At 44.1% G+C, this 15,260-nt stretch overlaps 2 protein-coding genes across 10 annotated transcripts in view; one reads left to right on the forward strand and one right to left on the reverse strand.

Annotated features, from left to right (window-relative positions):
• MYO7A (myosin VIIA) overlaps nucleotides 1-2,888 on the forward strand; it is an 81,083-nt gene extending 78,195 nt beyond the window's left edge. Inside the window, exons 47-49 of the mRNA XM_025894322.2 lie at nucleotides 555-638; nucleotides 1,571-1,690; nucleotides 2,287-2,888. Of these exons, the coding sequence (XP_025750107.1) occupies nucleotides 555-638; nucleotides 1,571-1,690; nucleotides 2,287-2,376 (294 nt within the window). The 3' untranslated portion in view covers nucleotides 2,377-2,888. The remainder of the gene's footprint in view (nucleotides 1-554; nucleotides 639-1,570; nucleotides 1,691-2,286) is intronic.
• Nucleotides 2,889-4,206: 1,318 nt separating this feature from the next.
• GDPD4 (glycerophosphodiester phosphodiesterase domain containing 4) overlaps nucleotides 4,207-15,260 on the reverse strand; it is a 147,508-nt gene continuing 136,454 nt past the window's right edge. For 5 of the 9 annotated variants that reach the window (XR_012374517.1, XR_012374515.1, XR_012374516.1 and 2 more), the window contains one exon: nucleotides 4,862-4,971. Coding sequence is in view for 4 of the 9 variants with exons in the window: in XM_073879767.1 (XP_073735868.1) it covers nucleotides 4,622-4,971 (350 nt within the window). In the remaining 5 variants the exon portion in view is untranslated. Of the gene's footprint in view, nucleotides 4,972-8,544; nucleotides 8,703-15,260 lie in introns of those variants that run through there. The other 4 variants (XM_073879769.1, XM_073879771.1, XM_073879767.1 and 1 more) reach the window with 4 other exon arrangements.

The following is a 15,260-nucleotide window of genomic DNA, read 5'->3' on the forward strand; positions in this document are numbered from 1 at the left end:
GAACTGGGCTGAGGGGGCCAGAAATGCGCTCTGACTCAGGGTGGGGGTGGGCCAGAGGGGCAGGAGCAGAGGCAGGAGAACGGTGGACAGGCTGGCAGGAGAACGGTGGGGATCGGTCAGGGCGGCGAGGAGGGGATGGCCTGGCTATGTGCCCTGGATGCAGGCCTTCTGAGAAGTCTGGCTGTGCAAGGAAGAGAGGGAGGCACAGAGGTAAGCTGGAGGCAGGGGTAGAGTTCAGAGAGGGTTTTTAAATATGAAAGACATTTGGGCTGAGAGAGGAGACAGCCCAGACTCCTAGAGAAGCAGGAGAGAAGGGAAGAAACTGCCACCGGGGAGGGTGGGAGATGGGGCCATTTGGGGATCGAGGAAGGGATCTGGGTGGCACTGAGGGCCCAGCAGAGGTGGAAGCCATGAGGTTGTGGCAGGGCCGCCAGCTCGGCTGCACCCCTGGCATGGAGCAGGCAGCAAGAGAAGGCAACTTAATCCTAGCACCCAGCTTTTCCTGCCCTGGGCTCCCCCAGTTAGATCTGATGGTTTCTGGCTCTCTTTGCTAGCAAACTACGGAGCCAAACTTCCCTGAGATCCTCTTAATTGCCATCAATAAGTATGGGGTCAGCCTCATCGATCCCAGAACCAAGGTGAGCAGTGGCAGGGGAGATCAGGGGTGGGGAGGTGGATTTCTCTGTCTGCACCTCTAACAACAATGCCCAGACCCGACCCCCGAAGAGCCCCTGCTGGCCACCATCCTCACGTCATCTGCCTTCTTGGCCACATATCCTGAGAGGTTGTCTGTGTTTGTTTTGTCTACTTCCTTCCCTGCTCCATCAAAATTGCTCTCCTAGAGTTACTAGCCAACACCTTGCTACTAAATCCAATGAACTTGTTAGTACTTGGCCTATGAGCATCACTGGACCCTACCAACCATTTCTTCCTTCAACGGTGCTCTCTGTCCATATTGGTCAGGATGGCAGACTGCATGTTGCGTGGGGGTGTAACTGCTGCTCGTATTCATGGGCCAGAGAAGTCCTCACCAAGGGAACCAGGAAGCACAGTCCTACTACACACCGAGGAGGGGTACAACTGGGCCATTGGCAAAGGGTGCCAATGGCCACCATCTTCCCCTTGTGCTCGTGTGCCCCACGTTCCTGGTTCTCCTCTTCTCTCTCTTGGTCATTCTTCTCACATACTTCTTTGGGATTCTTCTGCACCCACACCCATCCTGCTCCCCATTCTTGTCAGCTTCTTGTCTTCTTCCTCAGGACCATCTTATTCAGGATCACAGTTGTGGTTTCTTCGGGCCTCTCAAATTTCCAGTTCCAGCCCCACATACCCCACAGCCTCCCAGACTTCCTTGGGTGTCCCACCATCTGGCCCCAAATGAGGCATGGAGGTGGGGACATACCTGCTTCCCCCAGCAGCTCCATGGCAGAGCTGGCTTCTATCTTCTTGCTCCTCGTCTTGTCTGGGGGCCCAAGGCCTTTCCAGTGGGTGGTGTCTGTGGGCTAGAACTGAGGGAAGTGAGGCCAGAGGGTCCGGACTGTGCAGCTTCAAACTTTCTCTGCTTCCCTAGGACATCTTGACCACTCATCCCTTCACCAAGATCTCCAACTGGAGCAGTGGCAACACCTACTTCCACATCACCATTGGGAACCTGGTGCGTGGGAGCAAATTGCTCTGTGAGACATCACTGGTGAGAGCTCTTCTGTCTAGGCCTGGTGGGCTTCCCTGTTTTGCCTGCAGCTCCAGCTATTCTCTCAGTCTCCAGAACAAACACAAGAATGCATGGCTTGGCCTGAAATTGGGATCAAGGGTCAGATTGGGCCAAAGTCAGGTTCAATTTGAGGCTCAGCTTAGGTCTGGGAAAGGGGCTTAATTTGGGGCTGAGGAACAGACCCCTCATTTAATAATTATTGTTTGAGTGGACTTTAGTATCTGGGGACTGAGTCTTTAGCCCCTGAGTTCCACAGGGGCCCATTAGCAATGAGGCCTCTTCGACTGAGCTGGCCTTCAAAGGCATGGCTCAACTGGTAGAGCCTTCAGAGTCACCAGTATATAAGGGACCTACAAGCTAGGGCCTTCACGTGGGGTCATAACAATTTAGAACCTTAGACATTGGCTGGATGAGCCCAACCCTTCAAGTGTACAGTTGGGGAGACTGAGTCCAGAGCAGGACAGGATTCTCCTTTGTCCAGGGCTCTTCCCTCTGCAGTTTCCTGGGAGGGTTCTGGGTCTGAGTGGGCTGGCCCTGTCACACTTTTTGCTCTATCTTCCTGCTGCTGTTTCCAGGGCTACAAGATGGATGACCTCCTGACTTCCTATATTAGCCAGATGCTCACGGCCATGAGCAAACAGCGGGGCTCCAGGAGTGGCAAGTGAACAGTGAGGGAGGTGGTGCTGGCTCAAGGCCCATCAGCAGGTTGGGGCGGACTTTGCCATCTGGGCAGGGAGGCTGGGCCAGCCAGCCACTGATTATACCAACTTGGCTTCCTGTCCTTCTTCCAGTGAGGCAGACTTGCTGGGATGCAGAACTCCCCTTGGTCCATTCCTGAGGGTTGGTTCTAGTCCTGGCTTGCCGTGGCCTTCCCCGTTGTAAGAGCCTGTGCTCCTTGGATGCCTTTCTTAGACCAGTCCTACCACGTGACCTCCTTTGACTTTCTGTGCACCACTGCGACAGGGAATCAAGAGTACACTTAGTTCTCCGTACTGGGATCAACCAAACCAAACCAACCAAGAATACTCTGAAACCTAAGGGACTGGCTTAATTCCTGTAAGTCCAGGATCCTCAGCTGGGATGGGGGAGACAGACCACTTTTACATATTGCAGTGTGAGTGCTGAGCCCCTGTGCAAGTTTCCCCTGTTCGCCTCAGGGTATAAAGTATGTGTTTAATCTTTTGGCCCTACAGTGTCTTTGCTGGGGGAAGGCGAGAGAGTGGGGGAGTATGTATGGGACAAAGACAGGGCCCTGTGGGAGTGGCCAGTATAAGTATCTCTTCAGTCTATGTATGCAGGGCTAAGCTGGTCTGGGTTTGGGTGTTGGGGTCCTGAGCCCAAGGTGTGCTTGAAAGGGGCTTAAAGGGACTGGCTGGGACCAGGGCAGGTTGGGGGGAAATATTGGGACAACAGTCTGGGAGATAGGGACCTAAGTGTGCAGGGGCTGGGGATCTAGAGGAAGAACCAGCTTCTGGGCCCTAACTAGGGCCAGTGGAGCCAGAGTGGCCCTTGTATCCTGTCAGAAACATCTCCTTAGTTCATCAACAGCTCCAAGAAGGATGCTGCCTTGGGTTAAATCCCTATGTCCTGAAAGTGCCTATAAAATGTTACTTTATGGCCAGGATGAAACAACCAAGTTGGGCCATGATCTGGGCAGGTATGGGGGTGGGGGCTTCAGACAGGGGAGGTGTTATGTAGGGTGGGGGCATCCTCCTAGGCTGTGGCTAGGAGGAGCGCCTAGAGAAGTGACAGTGGAGAAGCCCCTTGAGGAGGGCATGTTTATGATAAACCCCCTAGGTCCCCCTAATACTGCAGCAGAGCTGAGTCCTTAAGTGTCTTGGGTCATCTGCATCTGGATGCCCAAACACCCCACAGGGAGTGCTATTCCCCAGCTGCCTGTGTGGGAGGGGTTGCTTGTGAAAATGGGGGACTCAAACCAGATAGCCCTGCTTCCTGGGATGATCATGTGCTGGTCTGAGACAGCTTTGCCCCACCAATGTTTACATGGTTCTGCAGGAAGCCCAGGATCAATCTGAGCCAGAAGGAAGGTGCTGTGATGGTCTACACCATCCCCTACACCATCATATCAATGGAGATACAGAGGCTCAGAGAGGAGTGTGAATAGGTAAAAGTCACACGGAACTCAGTTCACTGCCTCTAACATTTAGCTCTCAGACACAAGGGGCTCCAGAGGCTTGTTCTATGCTCTAGTTCCCTTTCAAGGCCTAGGGCTGGTGGGTGGGCACAGAATTATGCCCATGATCCCATTGCACACTAGATCACAGAGTGTGTGTGAGATGAGATCTTTCCCCCAACTCATACTCTTGCCTATGCCACTTCTCATTTGCTGACTCAGGATGGCATCACTTTTGCACTCATCCCCTAGTCTCTGTCAGCCTGAGTGATCACAGAGGGGTCCAAATAATACATCATTTACCTTCTGGGTTCCTGGGAGGTTGCCTTTATTCCCATGCTGATGTGCACAAAGCCATTCCTTTAGTAGGGAGTACTATGAAGGATTAGGATGAGAGCAGAGAACTAGCTCCAACTCCAAGACCACAACTCCCTTGCCCACCCCCTTGAGACACATTCTTTATGGAAAGTGCTAGAGCAGAATGGTCCTCCTGAGAGCCTCAGTGGCCCTTCTGCACTCCTTTCTTGACTACTTCCCACCATCACCACCCTTAGGCACAGAGAGGAAGAGGGAGGAGAAGGCAAGGTATGACTAAATTTTCTCCAAAGACATCCTGTAGGAGAAGGAGGACATGCTAGAGAAGGAATGCACTGTATGAAAAGATTCCTGGCAGGAGGATTTAATGATTGGGGGGGTCTCCTGGGATTTTCAGGATGGAGGCCTCTTTGGTGGGCACTGTGAATCCCAGGGTTTCGATGGTAGGGGGTCAATGTGATTCAGAGGAGGGGGTCTGTCTGATGACTTCCCTGGGGGGGAATATCGGTGGTTTGATGTTCTTCTTGGGGGACACTGGTGGTTTGACTTTCCCCCTGGGGGACACTGGTGGTTTGACCTTCCCCTTGGGGGACATCGGTGGTTTGACCTTCCCTTTGTGGGGTCACTGGTGGTTTCACATCCTCCTTGGGGGGGTAGTGCTGGTCGGAGGGCCTCGTGCTTGGGGGCTTCTGTGACCCAGAGGGAGTTTGGATATCTGAAAGTTTTGGGAATTTAGGATGGCTGGAAGGTGGCCACAGTCCAGGGGTTTTCCATGACTCAGTTTCTATGTCAGGGCCTGGTTCCTGAATATCTGTAGGGGATAGAAAAGACATAAACACACTCTTTAGTGTCATTTCCCCAATGTGTGTGTGCTGTGTGGTGAACTTACAGTCATCTCTTAAATGTCAGAACCACCTCCACTCCCTCAGGCTCATTCTTCGAGAATCCTCCCCCAAGATTTTGGGCAAACTTATAGGTGGCCCTCCAATTCTGCCTGGGGCAAAAAAAGTCCATTATGCGAGGGTATGGAAGCTCCAAAGGAAGCTCTCCAAAGGTAGCCTTTGCTTAAAGATTATATATTTTACAATAATTGCTTTCAAATCAGTTTATAGAGAAAAAAGAACATGTTTCCCCACTAGAATGTGAGCTTCTTGAGGCCAGGGACCTTTGATTTTCTTGCCACTATATCCCTGGTACCCAGAAAAATGTCACATACTAGGTGATTGATGAATATCTTTTGACTAATTGACTGATGGAAAAACTGGTAATAGACAGCTAGAGAATTCAGACCTACTCTCCTACTCAGAGCAAATTTTTTAAATAGATAAAATACAAAGAAACATAGCAAAATTATTTGAGTTAACAATATAGTGAGGAGTTATGGGGACAAAATCAAGAAGAATGTGAAAATCCAAAAAGGTAAACCCAGACCCAACTATACACTGTCTATAAGAAATTCACTTGAGATACAAAGACACAAATAGATTGAAATAAAAGAATGGAAAAATAAAAACCTTATTAACACTACTAAAAAGATGGAGGTGCTATTAATATCACATAAAGTGATTAATATCACATAAAAAATCACACATACTTCAGAGCAAGAATATTACCAGGGATAAGGAAGTTCATTTCCTTATGATAAAGAGGTCATTTCTTCAAGAAGACATAACTCTAAATGTTTACACACCTATTAACAGTGTTTCAAAACACACGAAGCAAAGACAAATAAGACTGCAAAGAGAAATAAATCTACAATTATACTTGATTTCATTACTCCATTCTCAATGACTAATAGAACAACTAGGCAGAAAATCAGTAAGCTATAGAACACCTGAAAAACACTACTGGTTCTGGTCCAAGATGGTGATGTTGGAAGACGCTGAACTCACCTCTTCCACAAACACCTATTTATAGAACAATTTCTCCTGACGATGACCTGAGGGCTGATGGCTTCTTCACCATAAAAGAAACCACACAGAGAATGGCAAGAGAGACAGAGACACAGTAAGGAAGGGAACCCCCACACAAACTCTGTGAACTGCCGTGGCGGGGGGTGGATAGTACTGAGGGGTTGTGAACAGATTCGTCTGCCCTGACGCACAGAGAAAAAAAGCCTTGGTTTAAAGGGCAACTAGAATATAAAGGAACCAGTCACAGAACCCTGCCAAATAGTGGGGGAGCTAGCAAGTGCCTTGATAGTGTGGATGGAAGCAGGGTCTGGGCATCCTAGCTGGCCTACTGTCTCAGTGGGCCCTGGAGCCCTAACCCACACCAGCCTAAGCCATCCCTCTAAGGCAGCCCCAGTGTAGCACATACTGGTACAACCCTGGTCACAGTTACAGCCATCTTGCCATGGTGGCATAGGTGTAAAGCACCCTGGAACACCCTGGGTCCAAACCACTTTGGCTCCAGACAACTTGCTAAGGTACTCCTGGCACAGATGCACACCTCAGCTCTAGCTGCCCTGCCAGGGTGCCCCCTGAATTGAGCACCCTGGAACACCCTGGCTTGCACCCACTTCAGCTTCAGTAGTACTGCCAGGGCACTCACTGCACGGATAATCCCGAGACCACCACTGCCCACACCCACTTCAGCTTTGGCCATCCAGAGTGCCCCGGAAGCCCCAACCCATAATCTGCTAAGGTCACCAGGCACAACACTATACATAAGGGATGGCCATAAACAAGACCATTCCTCTAAGTTTAGGAGAAGTAGCTGTTCTGCCTAAGTTACAGAAAAACAGAGAAAATCGAGCAAAATGAGGAGACAGAGGAATATGCTGCAAATGAAAGAACAAGACAAAACCTAAGAAAAAGAACTAACTGAAATGTAGATAACCAATCTACCTGATAAAGAGTTCAGAGTGATGGTTATAAAGATGTTCAACAGACTGCAGAGAAGAGTAGATGAACTTAGAACTTCAACAAAGAGAAAACATAAAAAAGGGCCACAGTTTAAGAACACAATAACCTAAATGAAAAATACACTAGAAGGAATCAGCAGACTAGAGGATGCAGAAGAACAGAGCAGAGATCTGGAAGACAGGGTAATGGAGAGCACCTGAGCTGAATAGCAAAAAGAAAAAAGAATTTTAAGATTTTATTATTTTTTAAAGTAATCTCTGTACCTAATGTGTGGCTTGAACTCAACCCTGAGACCAAGAGTCACACACTCTACCAACTAAGCCAGCCAGGCACTCTGGGAAAAAAGAATTTTAAAAAATGAGGATTGGATAAGAGGTCTCTTGAGCAACATCAAATGAACAAACATTTGCATTATAGGGCTCCAGAAGGAGAAAAGAGCAAGAAAGGCAGTTGAAGAAACAATTGAAAACTTCCATAACCTCCGGAAGGAAACAGACATCCAGGTTTAGGAAGCACATAAAGTTGAAAACAAGATGAACTCAATGAGGCCCAAAACATGACACATAGTAATTAAAATGTCAAGGTTTAATCTTTTTTTTTTTTTTTTTTAAGCAGAGAGAGAAGCAACTAGTAATGTACAAGGGAAACTCCATAAGGAGTTTCAAAAATCAAGTGATTTTTCAGCAGAAACTTTGCAGGCCAGAAGAAAGTGGCATGATATATTTAAAGTGCCAAAAGGAAAAAACATACAACCAAAAATATTATACCTGGCAAGATTATCATTCAGAATTTAAGGAGAGGTAAATTGTTTCCAAAACAAAAGGTGAAGGAGTTATCACCACTACACTGGCCTTACAAGAAATGTTAAAGGGACTTAAGTAGAAAAGGCCATAATTGTAAGAAACATGAAAGGAAAAAAATTCATGAGTGAAAGCAAAGTAAAGGCAGTTAAGCAATCATTTGTAGTAAAATCAGTTATATCTAAAATATTAACGGGACTCAAAAAAAATGACAACATAATCATAAAACATGGAGGGTGGGACTAAAAAGCAAGTTCCTTTTGAAAGATTTCAAATTTAAGTGACTATCAACATAATAGACTGCTGTGTACTTAGAATGTTACATATGAACTTCATGGTAAGCACAAAGCAAAATCCTATAATAGATACACTAAAGCCATCAATCACACGAAAGAATACAGAAGAAGAAAGGAACAGAGAAGAACTACAAAAACAACCATAAAACAATTAACAAAATAGCAATAATTACATACCCATCAAAGTTAAATGTACATGGTCTAAATGCTTTAATCAAATGACATAGGGTGATGGAATGGATAAAAAAACAAGACCCATCTATATGCTGCCTACAAGAGACTCACTTCAGACCTAAAGACACATAGAGACAAAGTGAAGCACTGGAAAAACATATTCCATGCAAATACAAGGGGAAAAAAAGCCAGACTAGCAATCCTTATGTTAGACAGAATAGACTTTAAAACAAGACTGTAGGGGCACCTGGGTGGCTCAGATGGTTAAGCGTCTGTCTTCGGCTCAGGTCATGATCCCGGGGTCCTGGGATCAAGCCCTGCATCGGGTTCCCTGCTCAAGTGGGGAGCCTGCTTCTCCCTTTCCCTCTGCCATTCTCTCCACTTGTGCTCTCTGACTCTATCTCTCTGTCAAATAAATAAAAAATAAAATAAAATAAAGCAAGACTGTAATGAGACACAAAGAAGGGCATAAGGGATCAATCCAGGAAGAGGATATATAACAATTGTAAATATCAATGCATCCAACACTGGAGCATCTATATACATAGAGCAAATATTAACATTTATAAAGGAAGAAATTAACACTAGGGAAATAATAATACTAGGGAACTGTAACACACCAATGGATAGATCTTCTAGACAGAAAACCAACAAGGAAACTGTGACTTTGAACAACACATTAGATCAGATGGACTTAAGAGAGATATACGGAACATTCCATCCAAAAACAGAATACACATTCTTTTCAAGTGCACATGGAACATTCTACAGGACAGATCACGTGTTAAGCCACAAAATAAGTCTTAATAAATTTAAGAAGACTGAAATCATATCATGCATCTCTTCTGACCATAACAGCATGGAATTAGAAATCAATTACAAGGAAAAAAAAATGGAAAAACACAAACACATGGAGGCTAAACAACATGCTACGAAACAATGAGTGGGTTAGTGGAGAAATCAAAGGGGAAATTTAAAAAAAATACATGGAGACAAATGAAATTATAAACACAATGGTTCAAAATCTTTGGGATGAAGCAAAGGCAGTCCTAAGAGGGAAGTATATAGCAACACAGGCCTTCCTCAAGAAGCAAGAAAAGTCTCAAATACACAACCTAACCTTACACTGAAAGAGCTGGATGGGGCGCCTGGGTGTCTCAGTCGTTAAGTGTCTGCCTTCCGCTCAGGTCATGATCCCAGGGTCAAGGGATCGAGCCCCACATCGGGCTCCCTGTTCAGCGGGTAGCCTGCTTCTCCCTCTCTCACCCCCCCCCCGCTTGTGTTCCCTCTCTTGCTGTTTCTCTCTGTCAAATAAATAAAATCTTAAAAAAAAAGAATACAAAAATAGTGATTTGAAGGGGCATATGCACCCGAATGTGTATAGCAGCAATGCCCACAATAGCCTATGAAGACAGCCCAGATGTCCATTGACTGATAAATAGATAAAGAATATGTGCTATATATGCAATGGAATATTACTCAGCCATCAAAAAGAATGAAATCGTGCCATTTGCAATGACATGAATGGAGCTAGAGTGTATTATGCTAAGCAAAATAAGTCAGAGAAAGAAAAATGCCGTATGATTTCATTTATATGTGAAATTTAAAAACAAAACATGAACATAGGGGAAGCGAAGGAAAAATAAGATAAAAACAGAGGAGGCAAATCACACGAGACTCTTAACTACAGAGAACAAACAGGGTTGATGGAGGGAGGTGGGTGGAGGATGGGCTAAATGGGTGATGGGTATTAAGGAGGGCACTTGCTATCATGAGCACTGGGTGTTATATGTAAGTGATCAGTCATTACATTCTACACCTGAAATTGATACTACACTGTATGTTAACTAACTTGAGTTTAAATAAAATCTAAAAAAAAGGGAAAAAATCCATTAAAAAAATCCTATGGATAAACTTAACCAAGGAGGTGAAAGACCTGTATTCTGAAAACCACAATGAGATATCACTTTTTACCTGTCAGAATGGCTAGAATCATAAAGAGAATAACAAGCCTTGGCAAGGATGTGGAGAAAAAGGAACCCTCAGGCACACTGGTACATTTGTAAATTGGTTTAAGCCACTGGAAAACAGTACAGAGTTTCCTCAAAAAATTAAAAATAGAAATATTATACAATTCAGTAATTCCACACTGGGTATTTACCCAAAGAAAACACTAATTTGTAAAGATATATGCACCCCTATGTTTACTGCAGCATTATTTACAATAGCCATGATATAGAACCAACATAAGTGTCCACTGATAGATGAATGGATAAAGAATACACACACACACACACACACACACACACACACACAATGGAACGTTACTCAGCCATACAAAAGAATGAGCTCTTGACATTTGCAACAATATGGATAGATTTAGAGAGTATTATATGCTAAGTGAAATAGGTCAGAGAAAGACAAATACCATATGATTTCACTTATATGTGGGCTCTAAAAAACAAATGAAGAAAATAAGCAGAAAAAGACCCATAAGTATACAGAACAAACTGATGATTGCCAAAGGGGAGAGGTAACCTAGGAGGGGATGGGCAAAATGGGTGAAGGGGAGTGGGAGGTACAGGTTCTAGTTACGGAATGGATAAGTCACAGGGATCAAAGGTACAGCATAGGGAATAGTCAATTTTCTTGTAATAGCCTTGTATGGTGAGAGATGGTAGCTACACTTGTAGTGAGCATGGCATAATGTATAGAGAAGTTGAATCACTATGCTGTACACCTAAAACTAATGTAACATTGTGTGTCAACTCTACTTAAAAATATGGATATCTGTTGAAAGCAAACAAAATAAGGGCGCCTGGGTGGCTCAGTTGGTTAAGCGACTGCCTTCAGCTCAGGTCATGATCCCGGAGTCCCGGGATCGAGTCCCACATCGGGCTCCCTGCTCGGCAGGGAGTCTGCTCCTCCCTCTGACCCTCTTCCCTCTCGTGCTATCTCTCATTCTCTCTCTCTCAAATAAATAAATAAAATCTTTAAAAAAAAAAAAGAAAGCAAACAAAATAAAACAAAAAACACTATTAACCAACTTGACCTAATTGACATTTATACAACATGCCACTCAGTAATAGCAAAGCACACATTCTTTTCAAGTGCACATGGATATTTACCAAGATAGACCATATTCTGGGTCATGAAAATAATCCCAATAAATTTTAAAGGATTTAAGTCATATAAAGTATATTCTCTGGCCATATAGAATTAAGTTAGAAATCAACAACAACATAAAAATACCTGGAAAATCCCCAAACATTTGGAAACTAACAAACTTCTAAATAACCCAAGGGACAAAGAAGAATTAACACTACCTGATCTCAAGACTTACTATGAAGCTATAGTAATCAAGGCAATAGATACTGGCATAAAGAGTCAAGCAGATCATGGAATAGAATCGAGTTCAGAAATAGACCCACATGTACATAGAAAACTGATTTCTTATAAAGGTGTGAGGGCAATTCAATGGAGAAATAATAGTCTTGTAAACAAATGGTGCTGGAATAACTAGCTACCAAAACCCCCAAAACTTCAATCCATACCTTGCACTATATACAAAAATTAATTCAAAATGGATCACGGACCTACATATAAAACCCCAAATTATAAAACCTCTAGAAAAAAAAAAAAACTTAGAAGAAAATCTCTGGTGTAGGGGCCTCTTTCTTTCTTTTCTTTTCTTTCTTTCTTCTTTCTCTTTCTTTCTTTCTTTCTTTCTTTCTTTCTTTCTTTCTTTCTTTCTTTCTTTCTTTCTTTCTTTCTTTCCTTTCTTTCTTTCTCTCTCTCTCTCTCTCTCTCTCTTTCTTTCTTTCTCTCTCTCTCTCTCTCTCTTTCTTTCTTTCTTTCTTTCTTTCTTCTTTCTTTCTTTCTTTTTCTTTTTCTTTTTTTTTTTTTTAAGATTTTATTCATTTGAGAGAGAGAGAGAGCCTGAACAGGGGCAGAGGAAGAGAGAAGAGAGAGAAGCAGACTCCCTGCTAAGCAGGGAGCCCAACATGGGGCTCGATTCCAGGACCCTGAGATCATGACCTGAGGTGAAGGCTGATGCTTAACTGACTGAGCCACCCAGGTGTCCCTAGAAGCCCCTTTCTAATAAAGAAATGAAAATATGTCTTTTAAAAAAAAAGGAGGAAGAGGAGAGGGGAGGAGGAATCTGTTATCTTAGGTAGGCACAGATCTTAGAAATGACATCAAAAGCATGATTTATAAAAGAAAAAATTTTATAAGGTACATTTATTTACTCTAAACTAAAAACCTGTGCCTTTCCAAAGATACCATTAGTGTAATGAAAAGACAAGGGATAGACTAGGAGAAATTACTTTTAACACATTATCTGATAAAGGACTTGTATCTAAATATATAAGTAGGTCACTAAACTCAATAATAATAAAAAAATCACTATAAAAAGGACAAAAGATTTCAACAGACACTTCCCAAAAGACAGATGCAGATGGCAAGTAAGCACAGGAAAAGATGCTCAACATTATTGAACATTAGGCAATACAACTTTAAATCATAATGAGATTCCATTCCACCCATACTAGAATGGTTAAGATGAAAAAGACTGACCAAACCAAATGTTGGTAAAGATGTTGGAAGTGGAACTCTCATTCACTGCTGGTGGGAATATAAAATGGTACAACTACTTTGCAAATCAATTTTGCAGTTTCTTAAAAAGTTAAACACACAACATTGCTCCAGCTATTGTACTTCTAGGCATTTACCCAAGAGAAATGGGCTATGTCCATACAAAGATATGTACAACGCACACAAATATTGATACTAGTACTATTTGTAATAGCCCAAAACTGGAAACCCAAATATCTATCAACATATGACTAGATAAACAAATTGTGGTGTATCCATACAATGGAATACCACTTAGCAATGAAAAGGAATAAACTACTGATACACACAACAACATGGGAGAATCTCATAATAATTACGCTGAGTGAAAGAAGCTAGTATATACTGTTGATTCAATTTATATACAATTCTGGAAAATGCAAACTAACCTATAGTGACAGAAAGCAGGTCAGTGGTTCCTGGGGATGTGGTGTTCAGAGCAGGGCAAGAGGCAGTGAGAAAACTTTTACTGGTGATGGATCTGTTCATTTTCTTGGTTGTGGTAATGCTTATATAAGTGTATACCTAACTAAAAATTTATGAAACATTTTAAATACCTGTAGTTTATTATATGTTAATTATTCCACAATAAAGCTGTTTTTAAAAACTTTCTAGTATTCATTCAAAATATTTACTGAATTTTGTCTATCCTCCAGGCAGTTTTAAGTGTTAAAGATGCATCAGTGAATGAACTACAAAAATCCCTTCAATCATGGAGCTTACATTCTCACTTGAGGAAGAGACTAATAAGTAACTTAATAGCATGTTAGGAGATGATAAATGCTATTGAAAAATGATTGATCAGAGTAAGGGTAAGAGTTAATTGGCAATTTTAAATAAGATTTTCAGGGTAGACTTTTCTGAGTGTTATTTGAGCCAAAACTTGCAGTAGTTAAGGGAGTGAACCCTTCTGGATACCTGAGGTTAGTAATTCCAGACAATGGATGGCAAGTGCAAAAGCCCTGAGGTAAGAGTATCTTAGATGTTTGAAAAGAAATGAGGTCAGTGTGACTTGAGCAGAGTGATGTAGGACATCCTAGGCCATTCTTAGGACTTGGGAATTTATTCCAAGTGAAATGGGGAGGCAATGGAAGTTATGAGCAAGGAATGAAAAGTGACATGATCTTAGGTTTTAACTAGATCACTCTAGCTGCTGTGCTGAAAACAAACTAGGGGGTTAGAGAAGGGGAAGGTTGGACAAAGGTAGAAGTATAAAGACCAATTAAGACTACTCCAAAAGACCTGAGCTGAGAGGGAGCAAGATGGCGGAGGAGTAGGAGACCTGTATTTTGTCTGTTCTCAGGAATTCAGCTGGATAGGGATCAAACCATTCTGAGCACCTACGAATTCAACAGGAGATCAAAGAAGAGAATAGCAACAACTATCTGAACAGAAAAGTGACCAGTTTCTGGAAGGTAGGACCTGCGGAGAAGTGAATCTGAGGCAATATTCGGGAGGATAGATGACGGGGCAGGGGGCCTCCGTAGGCTGCTTCTGGCAAGTGCTAGAGCCGCAGAGCACAAAATCGGAACTTTTAGAAGTCGGCTCCGCTGAGGGACATCGCTCCAGTGGCTAAGCGGGGGGTGGAACCCTCGTGGGACAGTGTGGTCTCAGGACCCTCGGGGTCACAGAAAGACCGGGGGTGCCTGAGTGCAGCAGAGCTCCCAGGTATCGGAGCGGGGAAACCGGCTGCAGAGGGAGCCGAGGCGCAGGCTCTCAGCTTGGGGTTGCCATAAACTGTGATGGGTGACAGTCGGGCCACTGCTCCTCCAGCAGGGACCCAACAAGTGGCAGATCCAGGGAGACTCCCCTTCCTCCCCCAGGAGGAGCGGCGCGGGAGCGCGCCTCAGGGATCTGCTGGGTTTGGAGACTCCACATGTGGTCGGGTGCCAGAGATAGAAACGCTCGGTCACATGCCCGTCACAAGCCGGGTGAGCGCAGAGTGCTGCCGGAGACAGGGAGAAAGGAGTGACTGACTGCTTTTCTCTGGGGGCTCACTGAGGAGTGGGGCCCTGAGTTCTCAGCTCCTCCCAGGCGGAGATTGGGAGGCCACCATTTTCACTCTCATCCTCCAAAGCTGTACCGAGAGCTTGCAGGGAACAAAAGCTCACGAGAGCAAACCTGAGCAGACTATTTAGCCCAGACCCAGCAAGGGCGGGGCAATTCTGCCTCCAGCAAAGACATTTGGAAACCAAGGCAACAGGCCCCTCCCCCAGAAGATCAGCAAGAACAGCCAGCCAAGACCAAATTTACCGATCAATGAGAACGGGAGAACTCCAGTGCTAGCGAAATACTGCACATAGAATTCATGGCTTTTTTTTTTTTTTT

This window comes from Callorhinus ursinus, unplaced genomic scaffold, assembly GCF_003265705.2.
Source record: "Callorhinus ursinus isolate GAN/ISIS: 27379988/994484 unplaced genomic scaffold, GSC_fseal_2.0 scaffold35, whole genome shotgun sequence".
NCBI lineage: Eukaryota > Metazoa > Chordata > Mammalia > Carnivora > Otariidae > Callorhinus > Callorhinus ursinus.